The sequence below is a fragment of the Sparus aurata genome, chromosome 19 (assembly GCF_900880675.1).
Source record: "Sparus aurata chromosome 19, fSpaAur1.1, whole genome shotgun sequence".
Classification (NCBI taxonomy): Eukaryota; Metazoa; Chordata; class Actinopteri; order Spariformes; family Sparidae; genus Sparus; species Sparus aurata.
Genome location: NC_044205.1, coordinates 16885276 through 16910554, shown reverse-complemented (window position 1 = coordinate 16910554; position 25279 = coordinate 16885276). Strand labels below are relative to the sequence as shown.

At 42.2% G+C, this 25279-nt stretch overlaps 2 protein-coding genes and 1 long non-coding RNA gene across 13 annotated transcripts in view; 1 reads left to right on the top strand and 2 right to left on the bottom strand.

The window, feature by feature from the left end:
* Window positions 1-11285: 11285 nt before the first annotated feature.
* prdm14 (PR domain containing 14) lies at window positions 11286-15682 on the bottom strand. The gene is made up of 8 exons (XM_030397820.1): window positions 15043-15682; window positions 14580-14633; window positions 14326-14486; window positions 13957-14227; window positions 13662-13864; window positions 13235-13336; window positions 12071-12290; window positions 11286-11690 (listed from the first exon to the last, which is right to left on the bottom strand). The coding sequence occupies exons 1-8, from the start codon at window positions 15680-15682 to the stop codon at window positions 11527-11529; spliced, it is 1815 nt and encodes a 604-aa protein (XP_030253680.1). The 3' UTR covers window positions 11286-11526.
* Window positions 15581-17430, top strand: LOC115569743 (uncharacterized). The gene is made up of 2 exons (XR_003981618.1): window positions 15581-15694; window positions 16611-17430. It is a non-coding gene; the product is annotated as an uncharacterized LOC115569743 (long non-coding RNA).
* Window positions 17431-17847: 417 nt separating this feature from the next.
* The window catches only part of ncoa2 (nuclear receptor coactivator 2), a 66517-nt gene continuing 59085 nt past the window's right edge, over window positions 17848-25279 (bottom strand). For all 11 annotated transcript variants that reach the window (XM_030398426.1, XM_030398423.1, XM_030398424.1 and 8 more), the window contains 3 exons: window positions 24690-24867; window positions 23277-23490; window positions 17848-21246 (listed from right to left, as the gene is read on the bottom strand). In XM_030398426.1, coding sequence (XP_030254286.1) covers window positions 21235-21246; window positions 23277-23490; window positions 24690-24867 — 404 coding nt within the window. In that variant the 3' untranslated portion in view covers window positions 17848-21234. The remainder of the gene's footprint in view (window positions 21247-23276; window positions 23491-24689; window positions 24868-25279) is intronic.

Here is a 25279-nt window from a genome sequence, read left to right as displayed (position 1 = left end):
GAGAGGAGGGCTGACGTGTAGAGGAATCTACTGTACAGAATACATTAAAAAACGATAGCCAGGGATACATTTTATAGCCAGACTCTAGACACTCAGCAGGCACCGATAAATTCCAAAGTGTAGAAAATATTTGCTGAGCTCTGCAGTTTTCCCTCTGATGAATGTACATTATCAGTAATATAGACTGACTCTTACCGTATCTTGAGCCCCGTCTTCCGTGACTTCTATTACCCCAGTCAATAAGAACATCATCAATAAAGGAGTCTGGGGTGTGTAGTTTGTATTAAGTGAAGGTTTGTGTCTTTTCCCAGTATTGGATATTTAGTTAAAACAAAACAAACTGGTCTATCTTATCAGGCAGTATTTATGGAGAGGCATTATTGCATTACTGAAACAGGCGTACTGATAACGCTTTGATAATGGTTGACTACAAAAAGCAGCTGTGCCGCATTGCCGCCACTAATTAATTGCCCTGGTATTACCAGATGAATCAATGACCATCAGAAGATTGTCTGTGGCCGAGATGAAGCTCATGTGTTGGAGATTGTTAAAATAGCATAAACAGATCAATGGAGCTCCACTTTATAGGGCTGGATATGGCTTAGATATCTGCTCTGCTTGATGTCGGAGTGTGTGTGTGTGTGTGTGTGCGGGGCTGGCGGTCCGCCTGGTAACCAGAGCTGTAACACAAGCCCATTTAGCATATGGCATTTCTTTTTTTTTTTTACCACGGAGAGGTAAACACAGTGGGGAGGCCAGGAGAGCAGTAAAACACACTGCTCAGGCCAGATCTCCCTGTGGACCCACACAGGGTGGACACACACAGAGGACACCAGTGTCCAGTCCCAATGACAAGCGAGGTCACTCTGCTCCATTCAGGAAGTCATGATCAGTCTTTGTTGGCCAATTTCTACAATCTGGTCTCTTTCCTCTGACTTTTGTGTCAAGATTTGCTAAAAAGTAACTCTAACACCTTGTCTTACTTATTACACATGCTATCTAAGCGCCTGAGCGTTTCCAAATCATATTACTGTTTGGCCGCTGTCGAAAAGGCAACCAGTAAGCTAGCGCAAGCGGCCATGCAGCCGTTTAGCTCAGCTGGTAGAGCAGGCATCCCATGTATAGTGCAACCTGTTTCCTGTCACCTCTTCAGCTGAACTATCAATAAAGCCATAGAAGGCCCAAAAAATAAATAATAATGATTCTACAAATTAAGATGATGCTAGTTTCGAACATAAGGCCAACTCTTCATTGGTGTAAAATGTATTTACAAGGTGAAAATATTCTCATTATAATGTTTAACTGGGACAAATAATGAAAGAAATTTTAAAATATTAGATCCACATATATGGAAAATCTCTCATGTCCTGGTGTTAATGGGAAACACCTGACGATGGAGGTACAGGCTTCATAACAACACCGGAGCACCCTTTGTTAACTTAACTTCCTCCATCAAGTGGCTTCTTTTTCTATTGTAGGGCTGAGTTTCCACTTCTACTCCTTGTTCAGCCACTACCTGGGAATTAAGCTCTGATTTGTCTAGTGAAAGCAAGAGCCATTACACTGTGCAATCAGTATTTCCCTCACATTTATAGGTTCAAGCAAAGAAAGTTGTCTATTTCCACTTTAAAGTTTCTCTCCTTTGTGACCTATGACCTTTATTTCCCTCCATCTTCGGCGTGTCACAACACCAAAGGATGTTGATATCAGCTGTCAAACCCTTAAAACCCTAATGGGGCTTTTTTAAAGTGACAATCTTAACAGATCAATGAACCGGTCAGGAGTCAGATTACAAAGACCGTCAATGACCACACGTGAAGGAGAGGGGAGAGAAGAGAGAAGGGGAAAAACATGACACTGCAGCACATGACAGAGTCCGCTGCCAAAGACACGGAGCGGAGACGCCCATACTCACCTTCAGTCTTGGGTTAATGCGCTGCGGCCGCCGTTTATCCACTCAGGGAAAAGTTACCAGGGCGAGGCCGCTCCGACAAACTGCTGAAGGGGCGCAAAAAAGACCGGTGGTGGCGGGGTGTTAAGAAGTTAGATGCCGGGAAGAAGCACTAAGGTGGTGCTAGGCTAGAGGGAAGCCATAAAGGCTTGTTAGGGTACATTAGGTGGAGGAGAGGGTCATAAGGCTTCATGAATGTTTCAGCAGGACAGGGAGGGGGCGGGCATTTGTCTTTCCAGCTCCACTGTCAAAAAGCCATCATGACTCAGTGTTGGGGGGCGGGTGGGCTGCGGCCATGCGCTGGGAACACTCACATACAGCATGACAACCCAGAACATACTGTATACTCTTAGCTGTGGTAGTGCACTCAGTGCCCGCCTCATCATTCACAGTCTGCTTCTTCATCACTGTCGACACACGCGCTGTTGAATCATTGCTTCTCATCTCCTGGATGAGCAGCTTTAAGACCTTACAGCTTTGCCTTCGCCCACGTTTGGCACCATCGCAAAGCATCAGGTTCTTAAACAGTCACTCCAGCCCCGAGGTGGCTGCTAAGCATTCACACCCCGGGGCCTTTCAGCCTCTTCTCCCCTTTGACCCTGCGGGCCTTTGGGAGCTGCCTGGGGTCACGGTCAATTGTCCCGTGAACAATAGCAGAGACTATATAACCTTGTTGATAAACTGTGGTTTTAATAGGGAGTGGAAGGAAGGAGTAGACCTTGATAGAGGAGGATATTGACCCTGACACGTTATCATCAAATGTGTCCTGCTGAGGGCATTTACATGAGCTGGAGGCATGCGCACATTTGTGTTCTGGCCACTGGGAACTGACAAAACAACCTCATTGTCCCATTTAGAAGCAAGAAATCTATTGAAATCTGGATTTAAACTTCTGTTTGACTGCATGTAATGACTGCGGCTGAAGGGAGGCAGAATGAAGGAGTCGCATACACACTATTCAGCAGCAGGTGCCATAGTTTCTTTGTGTATCGGTTTTGAATATAATTATGATTGTGACAACGCGGTGCTCAAGGTCTGGTTAGGTTTTGGGACAAAAAACTCTTGGTGAGGGTTGGGAAGGGCTCATGTTTTGAGATAAAAGATCACGTTTTCTCGCCACAAGATGGAGAACGACCATCTTCTTCTCTTCCTGATCAGAAAATTCAAAACCTCCATTGAAACTCCAACAATGGATGAATAACCACCAATGATTATAATGCCTCTCTGCCAGTGAGGACCAGCCCACTTTATCATACGACATACAACATAGCGATTGCAAGTATTACATCTGAGAGCAGAATGACAGAGCGAGGGGTCAAAGAGTGGTAGGAGCATCATTTTTTATCAATTACATCACCATAATCCAAAACTGCCTCAACAATCCTCTTTCTACTGATCACAGGGAGGACGGTTGTGTTTCTGTAAAAGAAGCCAAGTTCAGTGTATCTGTGGTTTTCAGAAATGTACAATTCCAGCATTTCATTCAGGCGACTGGGCTGTGCAAACCAGCTGACGGTGGCTGGATGTTTGATATGAAGCAACACTGGACACATCATCCATACATGAATACTACATTGTAGAATACAGAAAGCTGTTGGCGGGATCAGTCACTCCACAATTTCAGAACCCCTTGCTCCCCGTATCAGACTGTAAGCTGACAGAACAGGAGTGTTACTGTGATTAGAGAGGCTGAGGTTGGGCAGAGGAGGTGATGAGAGGAGGAGGAGGAGGAGGAGGAGGAGGAGGAGGGGGGAACTAACTAGCTGATAAAGCAGTTGTCCTCCCTTGTCTCTGTGCTGTTAGCTTTTGTTAAATGTGACTGACAGCTATTGATGCGTACATAGCTGACCTGCCTCCCTCTGTCCATCACTCCATGTGCATATGTGTGTTCTGAGATGGCTTGAGCACATTTTTGTCATGGATGTGTGGACTTTTATGCACAGAGTCGGTGTGCATATGAGGGTTCGCTTTTACATGGCTGCATGTGGTTCGCTCTTGTACTCTCATGATGGCCCACGGGAGGGAATCAATCATCAGCTGTCCCGTGCGGCTGGTGACTGTGCATTCTGCAGGAAGAAGAGAGGAGGTGAGGAAAAGATTATTAGCTACTCTTCCCACTTACTTCACTTTCCTCTCGCTCTGTCTCTGTCTGTTCATGCCACAGTTACAGAAAAACAAGAAACACGGCTGATTCTCCTCCTGAAATACATAAAACACACTCCCTGTCCCCCCCCCCCCCCCAGTCCTCCCCCTCCCCGACAGTAACAGAGAGAAAGCAAACAGATCTATTTGACAGGATGGTGCAGAGTCGATGTCCGCCATACGTCAGTGTTGTCTTCTAGGTGTTTGTCTAAATGGACAGCTTAGTTGGGATTAGCTGGACTAACAGCAAACATCTTTGGAGGCATGGAGGTCACCTCGTCTGTGCATGGATGCGCATGTGGCAGGAGTACAGTGTCCATATGGTGTAAATCCTTCCCTTAGGGACAACACATGCAGTCCTTCTTTTACCAGCAGAAAGTACACATCTTAGGCTTTCTTCTTAACATTTAAATCCCTCCCTGATCTCTGTAACTCCAAACTATCAGTTGCACCCAAAACTGGAATCTTAATGTCTGAATGTCTAGATTTCGCGGGGATACTCTGCTGAACTTTCACCCAAGTGAATTTATGCAGGCATGCACCCGCGTGTGTCTTTCCTCTGGCCTATAGTGTCGCAGCAGCATGAGGTCCAACTGTCCTAATGTATCAGTTGAAGTCATCCCGGGTCCTTTCAACATCGCGACCCCACAGAGAGAGACATTCGCCTGAGAATGGAGCCCGGCTCAACAGGGGCGGCCAAAACAATGATGTATCTGTCACACAGGAATAAACAGCGGTGAAAAAAGTAATCAGATGTTTTACTTCAACAAAAGTAGCAATACTGCACTGTAAAAATAAGAGAGCTAAACTTTATTTAAGTAGAAGTATGTAAGTATTATCGGGAACATTTACATAAAGTATTGAAAGTAAGCTGCTTTCAGATCAATATTGCTGTTGCATTAATGTGAATGTTCTATTTTAGTGCTGTACATGTTTAAGGTTGAGCTCATTTTAACTACTTTGTACACCACTGGGTAGTTTAATCTACGGTTATGCATCATATTTTCTGAAATCACATATGTAATGATATTAGCATAGTGTTGCTGTCATGTGAGAACCAGGTATTTCTAGTGAATGCATCTTCTAAGTAATTCTAGAGGCTTGAAATAATTTATTTCACTTTAAAAAAAATCTAATTCCAAATCACCACATTTGGAGACTCATGTTTTTCTCTACAATTGTAGTGGAGTAAAAAGTAGGATATTTGCCTCTGAGATTGAGCTGAGTAGAAATATAAAGTTGCATTAAAATGAAGTAGAAGTACCTCAAATTTGTACTTAAAGGTGCTATATGTAAAAGTTATGTTACACAACTGGCTTCACAGAGCATCTTAACTAAAATAATCAACAGAGTTTGAAGAAATTAGTGTTTACATAAAGTCAAAGGTGTCAGTGTGTTGTGTTGCAGAGGTTTCTAAAGAAATCAGCATGCTAGTCAGCTAGCCTCGGCCTGTCCTGTCTCATAATACCACTTTGTACCATGAAAGAAGCAATAGTGAGTTACTGTCGTTTGAGAGAACGAAGATTGTCTCGAAAAGGAAGAAATCATGTCCATCAGCAGAAAAAAAAAGAGACAGAAATATAAGCAAAACATTAGCGAGCCTAACTTTGGCATTACACCTTTAAGTACAGTTCTTAAGTAAATGGACTTAGGTTAAGCAAAACTTACACAAAGTTTGCATGTGTTTTTGTGAGAAACGCAGTAGTTCCTGGCAATTTAATCCATTTTTTGTGCAGACACTAAGTCACATACTGCGCGACGGAAACACAGAGACGGAGGGGAGCAAGAACGGTGGCGTGATTCAGAGATAGAAGTGTGTGTGAGAGAGAGAGAGAGAGAGAGAGAGAGAGCGAGAGTGAGGAAGAGGTAGGGAGTACTGTAACAGTAGCTCCTCTGCTATCTCCATCACTCACAGGAATAACAGTCGGGGCACACACAATGGCCTCGCGCATAAAGACACACAAATAGCACACTGAGAACTATTGTGAAGCGCAACGCACGGGGAGAAGAACCCCATAACACTTTCTAACATCCCGAATGACAATGGCAGATGTCAACCTACAAGCAGATTTACTCCCTTCGCTGCTGTTGCATATGAATCGGCCTAAAAAGAAGAGCCTGGCAGTCCATCAGGGGTTAAATAGTTCAAACAGGAGCAAGGAAATAGTGTTTCTCATAGATAGATAGATAGATAGATAGATAAACAGTAGATTTTATGATGGCTTACTTTGAGGGTTATGTGGGGTGTGTGTGTGTGTGTGTGTGTGAGAGTGTGCGTGTCGGTGAGCGGTAGGCCAAAATATGTTGCCCCATGGGAGCACAGTGGAACCTCACACCAGCCCCCACAGAGAAGGATAATGCCATCTGCCCTCCTCACGCAACAATCCTACCTAGAAGACACACACACACACACACACTGAGTGCAGGGCAGCAATCTGGAGAGGCTTTGCAGACAGTGTTTGATCTGCCTTTCATCCAGTCAGCAGCACGAGGGCCGCTGAGCCTCTCTGTGTGTCTCCTGCTGTACTGTCCACTGTCCCAGTGGAAATCACCAGCCGATAACAGCAGCTCCAAACCTGAGGCATGAATGGCAGGACACAAGCTGATCAGCCGCATCTCTTGACTGGGGGGGGGGGGGGGGGGGGGGGTGCAGCAGAGCTCAGTGGGACCATTCAAACTTAAATGACTTAACTCCAGTGTTGTTTCTTTAAAGGCAGAAGTTACACAGATAACAGGCTGCTGTGATGTGAGAGAGAAGTAAAATTCAGAGTAAAAAGCTGGCAGAACGGAAAACATGCAGCAAAATCTGCCTCCAAAACAGCTCCATTCATTCTCCCAGGCCTCATGAAACACTGAATAAAGAATGTATAGAAAAACAAGGTACGTTAACTTGTTTAGCACTTTCATACGGAGGTAGTGTAAAGTGCTTTCAATATTTAACATCATTTGCAATGTCATCTTTTATTATCTCTCAAGATCATTGTTTATTCCTATCCAGTTGTTATTGTTGTTTATTTGTCTGAAACTGATCTTATTTTATTTCTGTTGCTATTTTTCTGGCAATGATATCAGCATTTACTGTACTTGTTTTACTCATCTTTATTAGGTAATTGAAATGGGGAAAAAGATCAATTCAATCAATATAAAATGACACAAAACAAAATAATACATAAAATATTAAGCCACAGATACAGTTATAGCGCAGTTACAGTGATATAAGCTGTTCTGAATTCAAGAAAGGAAATAAATGGAGAGTTGATGCAAAAATATTACGTATGGTATCCTTAATTGTTCAGCAATTAATCTTTTTATAAAAAAAGATAATTCCTTCACTTTCATCCAGTCTACATGTGCTGTACAAAAACTGGTAAGGCTATTACCATAGCAAGTGTAAACGAGGAGAGGAAGATAGGAAGATAAAAACAAGAGCTGATTACAAAAGGAGAGGGCAGAAATGAGACAAAATCAGAAAGGAAATTGGGAGAAGATGGAGTAAGTTAGGAATTAGGTGCAAAAAGATCCACAATATGATACAATATTATGCGATTTGTTACGGTTTGGTATGATACATCTCAATACCATACAATGTGATATGATTTGGTACCGTATGGTATGAGAGGGTATGGTTTAGTACAATACGATACGATACGACACGATATGATACGATACAATACGAAATGATAAGTATGATAAGGTATGATATGGTACGACAGGATACGATATGCAGCATTTTATGATAGACTATGATATGATTGCATAAGATGCGATACAGTACACCTAATTGTCTTCTCTGGAAATTTGTCTTGGACTCAAATGCTGTGCACATATAGCTGTCTCCAGATGGAGAAAGAGCGGCACATACTACACATACAAACACAAATGAAATGAATTAGACACATTGCACATGCTACATCCAGTGAAGTTGAGAACTACGTAAGCTACAGCACAATCCTTACAGCCTCAAGCAGCATTATTTCAAATGTTCTAAGAACAAACAAATGAGCAAAGAAAATATCCAACTCAAACAACACACTTCTGTAAAGATTGTATTTTTGACGTATTATCTCATGTGAGAAACAGAGTTATCTTAATAAGATGAAAAAGTAAGGGAACTTCCAAATCTACAGTATGTAAAATGCAGAAGTTGTATGGGCTAATCTTGAAAAACAAAACTCCTGAAGAGTTTTTAAACACGTTTAAAGCTTTCTGGAAGGTTTTTAGTGTAGAAAAACACAAAAATGAGAGTTTGCAAAAAATAACCCCTGGGCGTGAATGAGCCTGAAAACCCCAAACCATGAATAAGAGGATGCTTTCAGAGGGTACATAAGCAGACATTGCACTAAAATGTGTCTTTATCTTTGAAAAATGACGATAATTCTCCTCCATCTTCATCAGTGCTGAGTTTTCATGTGGTTTGAGGCCGACAGATGGACCGAAAGCTGGTGTGGTTATAGTTTACGAGTCCACTCAGCTGAGAGTCTGAGGCCTGTCTGGAAACAGGGGCGAGCCTCAGCATCACACACACACACACACTACACTACACTGACAGCTATTAGGCAATCAATAGAAGCTAATACATCAGAGCATTTGACCACTCAGCTCCACTAGCTTAGCAAACTGAGAGGAGAGAAGAGAAGAGAAGAGGAGAGAAGAGGAGAAAAGAGGAGAGGAGAGGAAAAGAGGAGAGGAGAGGAGAAGAGAGGTCTATCAATCATGCTGTATGAAATGCATTTTGAAGGCATAAAAGCACACAGGTTGGCCCCAGATGTAAGATTATCCCTGCAACAGCACTCGCCTCTTTATATCAATAGACATTACTAATTGATCAGAGCATTAAATTCAGTTGTGGCCACATTTATGGGCTGACTCGAGTGTTATAAAACATCACAAATTGTTTTGGAGAGAGTTATTGCCGTTTGCTTCGGCCTCAAAGGGAATTAACCTATAAAACTCCTACTGCTCCTATCATTAATATCACATTAATATAGAGATTAATCTGACGGATCGTCCTCCAGAGGCCCTGTTAACTGGCCCCAAGGTTAAGTGTGAAATCAATCCTTATGACCCGGATTAAAATTCCGAGTCCTAAATCAGCCAATCAACGAGGTGCTAGTAAAACCAGTCTTTCAGCGCGGCTCGCTAACAATCTCAGTATTTCAGCCCTGGCAGCTCATTCTCCTCTTTTCTCCTTCTGTCTTCCTTTTTGTCTTTTTGTTTCTTGTCCCATCCTTCTCCTCCACCCCTCTGCTCCTGGATGGCCACAAAGGGGAGTATCCCGGCCTTTTCACGGCGAGGCCCCTCGAGGAGACTCGGGGGTTGTATACATGGGAGGCGCAGGCCCAATGAAGGGTGATCTACACTTGTTCAAGCAGCCATATTTTGGCTATTTGAAGGAAGAGGGAGGCTGTTAAACATTCAGTGAGGAGGTGACCCATGACCCCGAAGGCTGCTGTCCATCCGTTACAGAAAAATTAACAGAGAGGCTTGGCAGGAGTGACTTTACTCCTCTTCTCCTCGCAGGACAGAAGAGCAAGAAGTCTAATTTTTAGCTCTTTAAACAGGCAGGGTGAAAACTTCCTGCTTCATCTCTCTTCTGCCTCTATTTGAATCTGTGCTCACTTAGCATTTTGTCGCAGCGCGATGACGGCGACTACATGCCCTCAGTGTGATGTACGATGACCCAGAGGTTAAAGGTGACATAACAGAGCACAGACACAAAGGGCGAACACCGTGTTGTCTGTCAGACCGTATGCTGCTGAGACCAATTGGGGCTTTCCTGAAATTAACCCATCACACATAGACAAATACACAGTCTGTTACAGATCTATCTATCTATCTATCTATCTATCTATCTATCTATCTATCTATCTGAGGACAACACATGTGGCCCAGTTGGTGACAGTGTGAGGGCAGATGTCAGTCACAGGGATCTCCTTTGTGCGTGGAGCAATAGACCACCTTACTGCTGCACTCTATTGTCATTCATTGGGTCCAGTGGGGTTTGTTCATTTTTTACTGCGAGCACACAAACTCCAATTCATCACTCTGCTACATGTACGAAGACAGTTGACACACACAAAGGGAGGCGTGCACTGAAAGGACTGACGGCGATAACTAGGCCTGCACACACAAACAGGCAGCGAAGTGTTAACCACGGCTCGATCCGTGGAACGTTTTCTGAATTTTACAACTTTAAATTGATGTGATGGACACCGATACACAAAGTAACAAAGTAATTTAAAAATGTGTTATAACTGAAGAAAAAACTTTTTAAAACTATTTATTCTACATCTATTATACTTAAATATAAGATTCAGATTTTTTTTTATAGACAGATAAACTCATATAGCCCATAATGGACGTTTGTGCTGTTTTAAAGAAGCACTGTTAGTTTCAGGGAAGACATTTCAATTAGAGTAGAAATATCTTCAGTGACTGAGTTTCTAAGCCTAAATAATTAAACTCTTTATTTTCATGACTGAAAAAACAGAATAAACAAACTGGCCTCAAAGGACAACACACGTTGATACTGTTTTACTTTGATATGTGGCGGACCCTGCCACATTTCTAGCCTAAAACAGTGTTCTGAGGACCTGATTTCCCTCTGTGAACAGTTTGTCTCGTCAGTTATGGAAAAAATAGATATACATTTGTATTATTCCCTCATCAATATTGTGAATATTTAAATTCTGAGTTTGAATTTTTTTCTTCAAAACTACACAGTGCCCCTTTAATGATGATCTAAAATGGGATTTTTAACAGAACACTTTCTCAGTTCCCACATTAAACCAAAACCAACACTTTTGTTTCCATGCGCTGATTTTTTTATTTGTTAATCATGAAAAAGCAGACGCTCATAGGGAACAAAATGAGGACACTTTTGATTGCAGCCTTGCATTACAGTAAAAAATATGATCATACATTATAAATTAAGAGAGGGTTTGACATTTAATTTATACACAAATAAGCTTAAATCTACATTGATTAAAAAATAGTTTTGCTTTTCAAGCTTAGTCGATGCAAGAAAACCCAACATAATAATAATAATGACAAGAAACAATAATAATAATAATAATAATAATAATAATAATAATAATAGTAATGATAATAATAAAAATAGTTATTATTTGGCATCACATTGGGTTCACAAAATCTTTGCAGAGTAAAAGCTTTAAGCCACAAAACAACAGACAACATATTTAAACACATTATAAATAGATTTAGACACAACAATTTAAATTAAAATGAGCCTATTTAAATAGGCCTGTTATATAGAACGGCATTTTCTTTTCTTAAGCAGCATTTACAAAAGAAGAACCACAAGATCCTACCTTATAGGCCTGATTATTTATCTTTGGTGGCAGTAGCACAATGTTGTTAAATTATCACACACGATTAAAATGGCTCACTGAGTACATCTGAGCTCATGAAGACTAGTTCCAGGGCCGATATTCTGGGTTTAAGGCTGTTAACCCGGTGTAAGGGAGGTTCTGTCCGGCGCTTTTCTGTGTTTTTGGATTGTCCTTGACTGGAAACACGGAGTCCTTCTGTAATCCACTCCCTGGAGAAGACGGAAGAACTGTGCTGTCCAGGTTTTCTGCAGGGAAAATAAGAAAAAGCTGATAAATAAACAGTCGTCAGAGGGAATGCAACATTTTGCGTCTGCGCCTTTAATATTTATTATTCATTAATATTTATTTCGGAAACGATCAGCTGAAGAAGAGAAAAACAACCAGAGTCTGTTTAAAAATCATGCATTTGTACACATGCAGGCCTACTGCTGTTAAAAGAGTAATGATTAATACTTTGAATTTAACAGCTTATCCTCTTAATGTTCGATTGCTTAAATTACAATTATTACAAATACTACTTCGAATTCTACACATAAAATCAAGTCTGCCTCCTAAAAGATGGAATTATTCTGGGGTTTTTTTGTACGTTTTTTTTAAATTTTTTTTTTAAAGACTAGTTCCTTACTTTTGTGATTTTTCATGTGGTACTGGAGCTCCTGTTCCTCCTGAAAAGTAGCCCCGCACAGGTCGCAGGGATGGGGCTTGTCCCGGGCGTGGGTCCGCCGGACGTGGCTGTCGTGTGCGGCGTGCGAGGCGAAGGCCTTCCCGCAGTGCTTACACTTGAAGGGTCGCTCTCCGGAGTGCTGGCGGATGTGTGTTCGCAGGATACTGGAGGCTGTGAAGGCCTGGAGGAGAAAAGGAAAAAAAAAAAACAGTCAGTGTTATATTTTCGTTTTTCTTTTAGGTTAAATTCACAGTAATTGCACGCAACAGCAACGCTGGCTTATATAGGCGTGGACATCTTGTATATTAGCTTGCTAGTAGGCTACTTTTAATCAAGCTAACTTGGCCAAAAGGTTACCTCTAGCTACAGAAGTTTAACATACCACCAATTGACTTCATGCCGAGGTAAAGTCTATTCATAAAACAAGAAAATTCGTTCAACATTTTTATTTAATTTAATTCAATTTGCGGCGATTTTTATTTTAAAAAAATAATAAAATAAAAAATAAAAAGATGCAACGTCTTCCAACGTTAGCCCAACTGAAATGGCTGCTAACCTGGTCTCGTGCCGCCCGTTGAGGAGACAGTGGGATTAGGTTAAACAAAACCTGCTTCGGGTGCATAAAAAAGGGGAGGATATCAAGAACAAAAACACTTCTGCTCATTCCAGGGCCGTAAATTTAAAGTATAATCTCGGCAGACAAAAGGGTGGGTGTACATCTGGCGATGATTAGCATGTAAGTGTCTCCGTGGAGCGTGCCCGGCGAGGGGAACAATAAGGAGAGGCTGAGGCCAAATGCACCATGAAACAAGGGCGCAGTAAATGGATCCAAAATGGTGACGATGTAAAGGAGAAGTGAGGAGGAGGCTTGTAAAAAAAATATAAAGGGCCTGCATGTAGAACCAGAAACTCAAATACAAATTTTGCTGTAAATTTAAAGACATTTCCTTTTTAAATGTCACTACAACAGGCGTCCTAGTAATAATTCTTCTTCCCCCTTACTATGCATTTTATCCGTTAAATCTAAGCTATTAGCAGGCCGACTGCACTAAATTTGCACAGCTAATGGCTAATACAGCAACATAGCTTTAGAAAAGGAGAAAAAAACAAATGTCTTCCTCTTACCTTATTACAGTAGACACACTTGTACGGCCGCTCTCCAGAGTGCACACGCATGTGTTTGTTGAGACTGGACGACTGGGAGAAGCTCTTCCCGCACACCGAGCACTGCAGATCAGACAAATGCCAGACATCAGTACGAGTGAAAGTCGTTTAAAGTTCATCCACATTTGAGAGCGATGTTTGTTCTTTATACCAGCAAAAATTGGAGCATAATGTGAATGTTAATACAAACTAAACAAGGATCTGTTATTTAGTTGCAATGCTTCAGGCTATATTAGCACCAACCACAGTAATTTGGCTTTTTACGAGGCCTCATAAAGAACCTGAAGCATCCGTTTCTAAGCGACGCTGTGGGGAGCTGTTCTTTCAGCACCACGCAAACTTTTTGAGGATGGTGGATGGTTGCGGACACCCCGCACCTTTCCAGTACCTTGTGAGGCCTGTGTTTCTCGTGAACGTGTAAGATGTGGATCCTCAGCCTGTCTCTCTTCTCGAAGGATCTGCTGCAGAGGTGGCAGGGGAACTTCCTGTCGCCCTGGTCCACGCAGCGCGTGTACTTCAGGTGCTTGTCTCTGTAGTACTTGTAGGCGAACACCTTCCCGCACCTGTCGCACTTGAAACCCTCACCGGAATCTGGAGAGAACAGAGACACAAATTAGTTAGGTTTTTGCGATTAAACTTAATGAAAATGTGTGATGAAAGCTTGATGAAGGTCAGATTCTGACCTTCAGCGGGGGGGACCGTGCTGCTGTCCTCTCTGGGGTCTTTCAGGGTGAGGGGGATGCCGAGGAACTGCATGTAGCAGTCTCCGTACCACACCAGCAGCTCCTGGCCTGGTCGGATCTCTTTGCAGGCCTCGTAGAAGATCTGACCCTGGGCCTGCACGGCGATTAGGTTCTGCTCGTCTGGGAAACGAGCACACTTCACCAGAGACATCCAGTTCCCGGAGCCTGCCCTGCCGTCCACAAAATGACTCAACCGGCCGTTTTCAAACACCTGAAGGAGTTTTTAAAAAATAAAATGTTTAAACGATCAGATTGATTTTGATGTGCGGACTTGGAGCAGGAGTTTTGGCAACGAGTGCGGCACACTACCTCCCACATCAGCGTGTTGTCGTCGTAGGTTTTGATCTCGCTCGTGTTGACCAGCTTTCCTCGGAAAGGTCCGAAGCGCGTCCCTTTGGCGACGCTGCTCTTGTCGGTGAAAACCCCACTGTGGGAGACGTTTCCCCAAGTGGCCCGGAGGATGGTTAACCCTGCGACACAGAGTCAGAGCAGCGTCAAACCTCAGTCGTTCAAGGACAGACGATTAAAAAGTATTTGTGAACAGAGAAGTTGTCAAGTCTTACCTTCTGGAAGTTCAAGTGTCTCTTTGTCCAGTTGGAGAATGTGAGAGTCAGAAACTGGAAAAAAGAAATGAATCGCAGATGAGCAAACAGGGGTTAAACGTCACGGTTCATTAAAGGGGCATTATGAAGGTTTTGGAGACGAAATTCAAATTCATACTTTAAACAGTGATGCAAACTGTGAAATATTTATTTTTTCCTAAAGTGAATAAACAAGCTGTTCCCAGAGGAAAATAAAGTTGAAGCTAGAAAGGTGGCAGGGTCCGCCACATGTAAACACAGTAAAACCGTATGAAACTGTGTTTTCCTTTAAGATCAGTTTGTTTCTTCAGTTTATTTTTGCCCCTTTAATCCAGTTTCTGGCTGAATTTAAGTTGACATCAATCGATTGAGTATTTTTTTTTTTTTTTTTTTTTGCAGTATCATTTTAACACAAAACATCCAATAACTCAAGCACAACTCTCACCTGACTTTTCAGGCAGGGCCAGTCCTGATATGGCGTGGCCCACGTTCCGCTCCTGGCTACCGGAGTAGCCGTACAGCACCATGAACAGGTCGTCCTCGCTGAAATTGTAAGAGGTGCGCGTTTTCTGCTGGGACAGCTCTGCGCTCTGGAGGCGAAACAAACTCTCCTTCGGCGGTGAAGAAGATGATGAGGAGGAAGCGGAGGGGCACCTTTCACTGACCGGGCTGCTGAAGTCTGAGGACAGCGGACCGGCGGCGTGCTCCGTCACCACCGCCGCCAGCTCCTCTGGTTTGGAGTAGAGAGGCTGCCCGGGCAGCATCTGGCTCAGGTAGGGGAAGCCGGACGCGCTCAACATGTGTTCGTGCAGGACCGAGGCGTGGTGGCCGCCCTGGCCGAGGAACGGAGGGGCTCCTCCGGCGTGCAGGTTGAGCGGCAGGGACGTCTGAGTGTCCGACACCAGGCGGCCGAGGGACTTGAGCGGGTGGAGGAGGTTGTGAGTCCGCGGGAAGAAGTCCACGTAGTGGTGGTGGCCGGGGAGAGGGGCAGGGTAGAAGCCCCGGGCCGGACTGCCCTTCAGCATGCCGCCCTGGTAGCTCCTGTCCTTCAGGACTACAGGGATGCTGGACAGGGACACCGACATGACGGCACGGGGGTGAGGCAAAGGTTCAAATGGAGATGTATCCTTGAGGGAGAACAAAGGGGGAGGGAGGGGAAGCGGGGGGTTAGTTATAAAAGTTTAATGCAAGAAATCTAAAAAAGGAAACATGACATCAAGGAAGGTTGACCACACCTGAATTAGTCATTTTGATTCGAGTAAACATTTACTGAAGTTATTCAAGTGGTGCGATTAATTAAAATACCTTAAACAGACCACCGGTACGTTATTTAACAACATTTTTATGGATCTAAACACTTATTAAACACCCCAGAATTACTGTTGAAAGGGTGAAATGGACTCCTGTCGTTCAGAAATATTGGTCAAATATTGAACACAGCAGTTGCTTAATAGGTAAAAGCAATAAACAGCTAATTGAGAGCGATTTTGCAATATTTCCAGCTGAGAGGACACGCATCAAACGTCCATCAGTGACCGGCTGGAATATGGTGGGATCTCTTTTTTTTTTTTTTTTTTGGGAGAAACAGTTAACAGGTCAGCCGGTAAATAGAGAGACAAACCAGGGTCACGACACTAATTACAGAACAGTCGGCCAGAGCAGAGGTCAGCATTAATGGAGCTGTTTATGGACCTTAAAGTCACCCTGCAATTATATGCTTAAAAACAGACATGAGCAGGAGGACTGGGCTGAAGGAAATTATTTTTCAATCATGGAAAAACAAAACAGGATTTTTTCCGAATTTATCAGTAGAGAAAGAAAACGATTAAAAATGTTTTATGCAGTGAGAAATCTAAACTATCTTCTGCATGTGGTGTTTGAAAAGATTATACGAATAGAATATAAAACGGCACACAAAAAAATAAGTCACGAATTAATTGTGGGAAAAGAAGCTTACCTTATAGAATAACTTAGAGGTGTTTCACAGTGGAGTTGTCTCTGTCATGTCCACAGGCTTGAGTTTCAAATTCGTCCGAGTATTGAATCAGCCGATAAATCTCCAAACTGTGCAGATATCAGCCAAGCAGGTCCAAACTTCAGATTACGTGCTCCGGGAAGCTTCCTCTGGTGTCATCTGAGGGCACCCTCACTGTACACACTCAGGTCTGCTGGAGATGCTTCCCCGCACCTCCTTCCTATTGGTCAAGGCATCAGCTCGCCCTCATGCATCTCAAAGCCCCCCGTAGGAATACGTTTTCTCAGGGTCGACCCACCCCTTCTTTAACTTCTCCACATCGGCCCCGCTCTCTCTGACACACAATGGGGCTGATCGAGAGAGGTTCCCCGAAACATTTCCATACGAGGACCCCCACCTCCAACACGCACAAACTGTAGGATCTTATCTCAGGGGGCCCCCCATGGAGTATAGACATGTGTTGTTATGACTTGGATGTGGTGAATTAGCAGGAGAGAAAAGCACATTTATCGGCCCCCGTCTGTCACTGCGCCAAACTCCATTTAAAAAATGATCAAAACTAAAAACGAATGACCAACAACACTTAAGTTTAAATTAGACCACACCGTATATATTGTGATCATCATTTACCTTTATGAAAATAATGACTTATCATTAGTATCATTTTGAATGTATTTGGATATAGGTTATTTTTCATTGAGTTTGGTAGGCTGATTTCATAAAAGCTCACCTATGGACAATGATTAACCCAACATAGCTCTGGCTGTATAGGCAAAATGTTGTTATGTGTCACTGGTCTATACAGGCCTAATAGTCCCTGCAGACATCGGATTAATAAAGGAAAAGTATACATACTTATTTATGTGTTGAAACTCTTTTTTTTCCCTTTTAGATTAGATTAATTACTGTGGATGCAGCATGCAGACTAAAACCCAAAATGAAATCTCGTTAAGATGTCTGAATTTCGTAGAGTCTGAAGTAAAGGAAGCTTAATTCTGATTTGTGCCATTTCTTTTGCATCAGTCTGTTGTTGTATTAAAATGTATTATTTTTCCAGCCAAATTCTAATTCACTTCAAATTCAGATTACAGTTTAATTGGGAATGTTTTTCTGAATTAGTCTAAATTTAACAGTTTTCGTAGAAAAAAAAGGTGTTTTCGTAATCAGATTTCTTCTTCGTTCATTTTATATGTATGTATTGGTGAATATGATGAAAAGAAACATGGAGGCCTGAGCTAGAACCTGCTTCAATCACATGAAACAAGAGTCACTCGGTTAAATACTGCAATAACAGAATTCTTTATTTACAAGGCAAATAGCATCAGCGAAGCCATATTAGTTCACAACTTGCATAACTGTGGTTTTTAACTTCTCTTGTATATCTAATTTTGCATAAAACGCCCACACACACTAGGGATACAAAGATGGATGCGGGTATACAGTGTGATTCCTGTGAACAATGCATAAGAAAAAAAAATATCTGGGGGGGAAAAACACAACAGTAAGCTTTCTTCAGAAAGTCCATATAGTATTTTACATATTGCTTCAATATCCCTATGTATCATCTTTTCCATACAAACAGTGGGGGGGAGGGAGGGGGGGAGGATGAGATAACAGAGTCTTCAACCCAACACAGAACAGAGAGCAATGATGAGGACCAGAGCAGCTGGGAGCGAGTCTCCAGCTTCACTGAGCAGAGTTCAACAATGATGCACCCATTCAATATTGTACACAAGTCATTATACAAATTTATACAGACAGCGGTGTAATGTACAAGAACGAGAACGGACGAAATCTAAGGCATTATGCTAGGGTTTTTAGCATTTCAAGGTTGCATCTTAGCTCTAAGAAATTGGCAGACAATACAAAAGGGCATTTAAAGTTCTTCGAAACCAAAAGAGAAAGAAAAAATAATAATTTCGTTTGGTGGGTCCAAAGCCTGAATATTTGTAAGGGGCAAAAAAAATCATTTATTTGCTCCTGTCCTCATTATAAATGCTAAAAAAATGCATTGCTACCACATGGCTTTAAATCGTTTTTTTTTTTTTTGTGTTTTTTTTTAATCTTGACAATCTTTGGAAATTTTGCAAAGGGCTGTGAATCATTCTTTCAAAATGGCTCGAAAAAGGCTTGTTCTGCACAACTGTATGATACAATCAAAACAGCATTTTATCAAAAAAGTGTGATCACCTGTAGGCCTGCAGCAAAACAACCGCAGGACGTCTGCAATGACGAGAAGCAACACATTAATGCAGACTTTTCTGTGTCCCAAAGTTGACTTGCTACAGCTTCAAATTTCATGTCGAACTGAATGAAAAGAAAAGAAGCAACAATGGGCAACTTCCTACCTAAATGCTGAGGAGAGCACGGTGTAAGTGTACAACACCATGTTGTCAACATGTCGACTATACACACCATCAGTCACATCCGTAGGCCTTAAATGACAATACATTCAGAATGATTCTCTTCCTGTTTTATGCTGCCACATCCACATTAGACCCTGTTAAGTGACATCATTGTAAATTTCTCATTTTTTTCCTGTGGGCCTCAAAGCATGCTAACCAACAGGTCGTCTCTCACTATGAAAATAAAAGCTGGTAAAATTCAGAAATCCAATTGAAAGGTGAGGATTATTTGGCTTGCTCCAAGTTTGTCCTGGGTTAAAATAGTTAATATAAAAAGTTTGTCTTTTTTGTTGTTGTTGAGGAAAATGTACTTTTGAGGTTAGAGAAGATGACTTGCTTTACATCTTGTGAAGGTCAAACCAAAACCCCTACTGGGGCACAAGAACAGCATGTCATTACTGAACACTTTATAGTTGAACTAACTGCCTGAGGTCATAAAATATGGCTAAGTGTCTGTCAGAGAAGGTCTCATGAACCGTGCAGTCTTAACTCTGACCTCTGCTATAGAAGAGTGGCTGGAGGCGGAGAGGGCGTGTGTGTCAACAAGGGGATCACAAACTCCTTCCCTCTCCAGGCCTCAGCCAATGCTGCATAATCTAAACAGGAACGCTGTGTGTGGCTGTAGACTTTCTTGGTACAAACTGCAATAAAAAACTGTGTTTTTAATACTGCATCCAAACGTGGAGCAAAAATGTGTCCTTTTTATTCAGGAAACTGTACAAAAATTACAAAAAGAAAAACACACACAAAAAAAAAAAAAAACCCAAGAGTTTCTCAAGTAATCGTTATTGCTTGTTTACATCACACCAGAACAGTTTGCACCTAGCAGCTTGTATGAAGCAGTTTTCACTCCAGACAACATAGAAAGCACACTTTATTTATCTTTTTTTAGTTATTGTATGGCTGTGTTGAAGTTGTGTGTGTGTGTGTGTGTTTTTTTTTCCTTTTTTGTGGTGTTCTATGCTAAAGGCAGAGAAGCAAGCGATAATCTGTACACTGTATACACAGCACACCCTCCTTACAACCCTTCCCTACCTCCCGCTCCCACCCCTGTCTGCATCGTACCAGAACAACAGAACGTGAAGGCTCCCACTCCACTTCCCAAAAACAAAAAGAAAAAAAAGAAAATAAAAAAAAATCCTGCGCCGCTTCAAGAGGCAGTTGTGACCAGACGGGGGAACCAAACCCTAAGGAATAAAATAAATAAAAGAAAACACTTTTTCTTATTGTTATGTACAATCTCTGTAATTCATCTTTAAACCATATATGATTTTGACATCTTCTTCTGAAACTACCGGACCAAAGCATAATCCATTATTCAGGTTAATAGAAGAATCTTCTCAGAAAGAATACAACCATTACTGTTAAAATTATAAAAAAAAAGTGCCTCTTTCACACTTTTAGAAATATTTTTTCTTGTTGCTACTAGGATAAAGAATCATCTACAATAATTAAAATGAATCTATACAGAAAAATAAAACTTAATTTAATACACTATATAAACCTCTTGACTAAATTAGTCTAACCATACAAATCACCATTCCACTCAAAACCATTCTTCTGCAGTGTTTTTCAAGATCAGTTTTTTCAACCATATCTTCATTCTACATCTTAATTCTCAAGAAGAAGAAGAAGAAAAAAACAAACAAACAAACAACTAAAATAATATTAAAATAAAGAACAGCAAAAAGGCAAAACCGGCTAAGTGTTTGAGCTCCAGCCATAAATCGGAACATAAATTGGAGTCCTTGCTGCCATTTTTGGAACTATGTGAAAATGTCACAAATGTGTGAGAAAAAAAGAAGAAAAATCAGTGTAGATCATTTTTCTTGAGATGAGATTGTAAATGGCCGCTGTCCAGTGAGAGGAATACATTCATCAGAACAAGGGATCCCACCCACTGCTGCCCCCCTTAGGTCAGTGTCCCCCACCAGGAGGCCCTACAGTAAGTCACACTACGGTGAATGCAGCTGGACAGGCAGACAGACTGGCTCATCACAAAGGCTCTCCTCCAGGAGGGTTAGGCATGTTGTACCGAGATCCACAATCCTTCCCCAGCCCTCTTCACACTCCGGTGTCTGTTCGATGCCTGGCCGAGACAGACGGCAAAAACCTGGGCTGGGGTGACGGGGTCAGGGCACAGCCTGACTGGGTCAAGGGGCAGTCGGTTGGTTACATGTTTGTACAATTTTTAAAGGGCCGACGTGCTCCTTGCACCAGCTGATCACTGAGGTTCAGGTTAAGGGCTCCATGAGGGTCAACAGTATTTCTGCAGAGGAAAAAACACATGTTGAGTCACAACTTGTAAAGCATTTCAAGGGCAACTCTGCCATTTGTACACAATTAAATTGCATTATGTAGGAATTTCAGTTGAGAACATTCAAAAATATCTGACATCAAAACATTTATGCATAAAGCCTGATTTATGCTTCTGCGTCGCGGCGACGGCATAGCTACGCCGTCGAAGCAGACCCCTACGCGGACCCTACGCCGTAGCCTGATGTGCGCCTCCAAAAAATCCTGACTACGCGTCACGTCGACGCGTCGAGACGTGAACGGCAAGGACTGTGATTGGTCCGCTCAGAACGTCATTTCCGGCAGTTGCTTTTCCGGTCAACAGTATAACAACACCGCTATTTTTAAAGTTTTTCGCCTGCGCTTCAACATATGTGATAACAGCATTTGTTGTTCAATATCCACGAGCTCCATCTCCAAAAACACCCGCTCCATCTCAGTTGCCATTGTTTACCGTCTGACCGGAAGAAAACCAAGGAATCCGATATGAACCCCCCGAAACCAAACAAAGACACAGCCACACTCTCCTAGCGGCTTGGCGGTGAATTGCAGAACAACGTGTTCCCTCGACGCAGAACTTTGAATGCTCAATGACGGCGTAGGGTCGACGACGTAGCTACGCCGTTGCCGCGACGCAGAAGCATAAACCAGGCTTAAGATATAGGGTATACCAAAGTTAACATACTAACCAGCTAGCCCTGACCTGTCCTGGTCTGGACTTTTAGCTGCATGGCTAATTGAACTAACTAGGTAACAGCATCTATAGTTAGCAGCTGTTAGCATTTACTCTAGTGATATACTTCGTTTTGAGTATGAATTCAACAGGTGGGAAATTCTTATGTATTGCACTTTAAATTGTGTTTACAGGTCGGGGTCTACACACATCTGGTTGCATTGTGGGTAATGTTGAAGTGATTGGTTAACTTGCAGAACTTGGACTTGAGTAGAACAGCCACATGTTCAAAAGACTTTAAACAATCAGCAACCATCTTGGAACACACCATCCAGCCTAAAACAAGTCGGTAAATCAACAATAGTCAGCGCTAATGGCCATACGGTAAATAATTGACATTATCTAAGTGCCAATATATTTCTATAATCCTGGATGGAGGATAAATCAAGTGACAGATATACTGGTATGCTACAACAGTCTGAAGTGCAGACAGTCAAACAGCAGCACCCTTGGTTAAATATTCATGGCCTTTTATTGGGCTTAAAAGCATTATGGACAACAGTGCATTCCACATACCAGGCTAACAATACCAAGGAGACAGAGAAGAAGGATTAACTTGGTTGACATTACATAATCACCAGAAATTGTGTGCTGACTAAATATGTGCATGTTTACCTGATTTTCAGAGAGTGACTGAGGTCAGTCTTCTATGTGTAAAATGAAAGTCTGACTTCTCATCTGGTCAAATCAAGTTTTAGGGTCCTTGTATGTGTGTAAAGAGTGTGCCAGTTTGACAGATTGATGCAGTAAGGAGTCGTGTTTTCGATGTAAAGTGATCTAGCTAACAAGTCTTAAGTCCAGACAGGCCAGCCACTGAATACCATACAGTAATGTCTATATAGTCTAAATGGTCTGGCTCTAAAGTGCCTACTGCTAATTACATCATTGTCCTCTAAGTTCAAGTGAAGCATCAGAACTGCAGCCAGAGGAGTTACGTAAACTCCTGAGTAAATTATTCACTAGCACGGCTGTCCAATAAGTGTACCCAAACACTTAGAGTCTTACGATAAGACAAACACACACATGAACAGCCTGGAGCCGTGAGGAACAAAGACCAACCTTTTAGTTTTTCTTGGTCCCCGATTACTGTGTAAAACTTTAAAGGGTCCAATTTGCTAACCTCCAAGGCTTTAACGCTAAAGTGGCTATATTCCTACAAGGGACTAGTGTAAATGTACACTATACAGGATATTACTGGAAACTGGAAAAACAGCTACAGTCTGGGTCATTGAGCTCCAACAAGTTAAAAAACTGTCTTTATTATCATTTACCTGTTCTTGCCCCATGGAGGGCAAGCCGGGTGAGGGCCCTGAGGCCATGGATGTGACACTCATCTGTCCGGCCATCTGGCCCATGCTGCTCATGCTGCTGGTTGCCATGTTGGAGGCCATCGAGACGTTGTTGAGGCTCATGCCATTGCCGTTGTACATGTTGCCGTTATTCTGCTGAGTGAACTGCGGTGACGCCTGCTGCTGTGAGAACATGCTGTGGAGAGGGTAGGAGAAGCAAAAAAGTCAAGTAAGATCAAATATTTTGCGATGAGAGCAGACATGCTTTAGGCCCCTTCTGAGTCTGCTCTTAGCACTTCTTTTTGAAATGATCTTAACTTTTAAAAAATGTGCTGCTGTCGTCACGGTCATTCCTTGTCACGCAACCAATCACGTTATCAATAACCTGAACTTGTCACCCTGGTAACCAGGAAAATGGAGGAGAAGCTTATTCTGACTGTTTGTTTATCCTGAGCTTGATATGTCTGACAGAAACTATCATTACCGAGACAGAAAAGTCCATTTGTGGGTTCAGATCCACATGATGGAATGTTGCTGGTGAGTGTTGTGCTTTTATCACCCTAAACGCTGTAAGCATGTTGTTCAAGTAGCTACTTAACTAATGTCAATCAAAACCAAAATGCACCGCCTTTTTCTCTTACCACATAAGCGCTTTATCCAATCACTTTAGGAGCACTAAGGAAAGTACATGTTTATTTGAATCTGAGCAGTTCTTCAACATTAAAGTTTGACATTTCCAAGAAGCAATTTTGACTACTCAAATTAGCAGTTAACATTTTTTATGAACACATTATTTATTTGACCACTTGTGTTTTGAAAACTTCGACCTTTTTACGGATAGTAGAACATGTAAAAAAGAATAAGGTTGCCATGACTAAAGCAAAATTTGGGCAACATATCACTTACTGCTGCTGACTGTAGCTGCCCTTTAGCAAGTTCGTTCAGTTCGATGTACAGCAAGTGGCTGTGTCTGGGACCGCTAGCTGGTCAGCATGCTAATTTACTGTGAACAGATATCTCTGCACCACAATGCATAGAATGTCAGAACTGTTATTTATTCCCATTCTGTTGATTGTAAATGCTTTTTACCAAAATTCTTACATGCTGTGCCTTTAATGTCTGTCAGCAGGTCGGATTTCAACATCTCCGTGTAGGATAAAGTATAAAATTAAAAGTAGGGGTCACCAGAATCCACAAAAAGATGGAAGTTGTTTGCGGAAGCTTTGAGCAAGTTCTACATCCATTGGAAGTGTGTTTTTTTTTCAAGCATTCTAAAGAGATTTATGGACATTAATCCATAAACCACTTAATATCATTGGAGGGTGTAACTCACATAGAATCTAGGCTTTTCAATGAGACTAAAGAGTTTATATGGGAAGTATTGCGGATTTTTACCCATTTCCTCCGATGCTGCCCTGAGGCCAGCCGTTCATGTCAGGTGAACCCTGGAAAGCAGCGCTTCCTTGGCCCTGCTGCATCATCGGGGACTGTGTGTGGGCCATGCGGGGAGAAAGCAGGGGGCTCTGTGGTGTGCCGGGACCTACAAAGCCTCCATCGGCCTGTTGGCTCATACCTGTGGTGAACGCATCGAGACAGGTCAACCAGCAAATTACAGCAACTTCAAACCAATGTGTACTGAGCATTCCAGGTAATTAACACAAACATGCCACATGAAGACAAACTTTTTAGCAGTGTAAGAGCAACTAAGCGAGCGTGATGATCAGTGCGAGTGATGACAGTCCGTTCCAGTCTATAATCAGAATTATTGACAGACAGTAACTACTTCCTACATGCATGTAAAACAGGCAAGGAACTAGGAAAAAAGGGAACAAGGAGATGGCTTGGGAGGAAAGGGGAAGACAGAAGTAGTATCTAGTGGAAGTTATCGCTCTGTACGAACCCACGGAGCCAGAATCAGATTAGGGAGTGAAGGATAAATCAAACATGTTATTATACGAGATTATCAGATTATGGCCAGATCACAC

Bases quoted from the DNA above. Each gene is read 5' to 3' on its own strand.
- prdm14 (XM_030397820.1), bottom strand. From the start codon at position 15,682: ATGTCGGTGTCCCTGTCCAGCATCCCTGTAGTCCTGAAGGACAGGAGC. The intron at 13,865-13,956 runs GTCAGAATCTGA...TGTTCTCTCCAG, and splicing joins CACGGTCCCCCCCGCTGAAG to ATTCCGGTGAGGGTTTCAAG. The intron at 13,337-13,661 runs GTACTGGAAAGG...TCTGATCTGCAG, and splicing joins AGAAACACAGGCCTCACAAG to TGCTCGGTGTGCGGGAAGAG.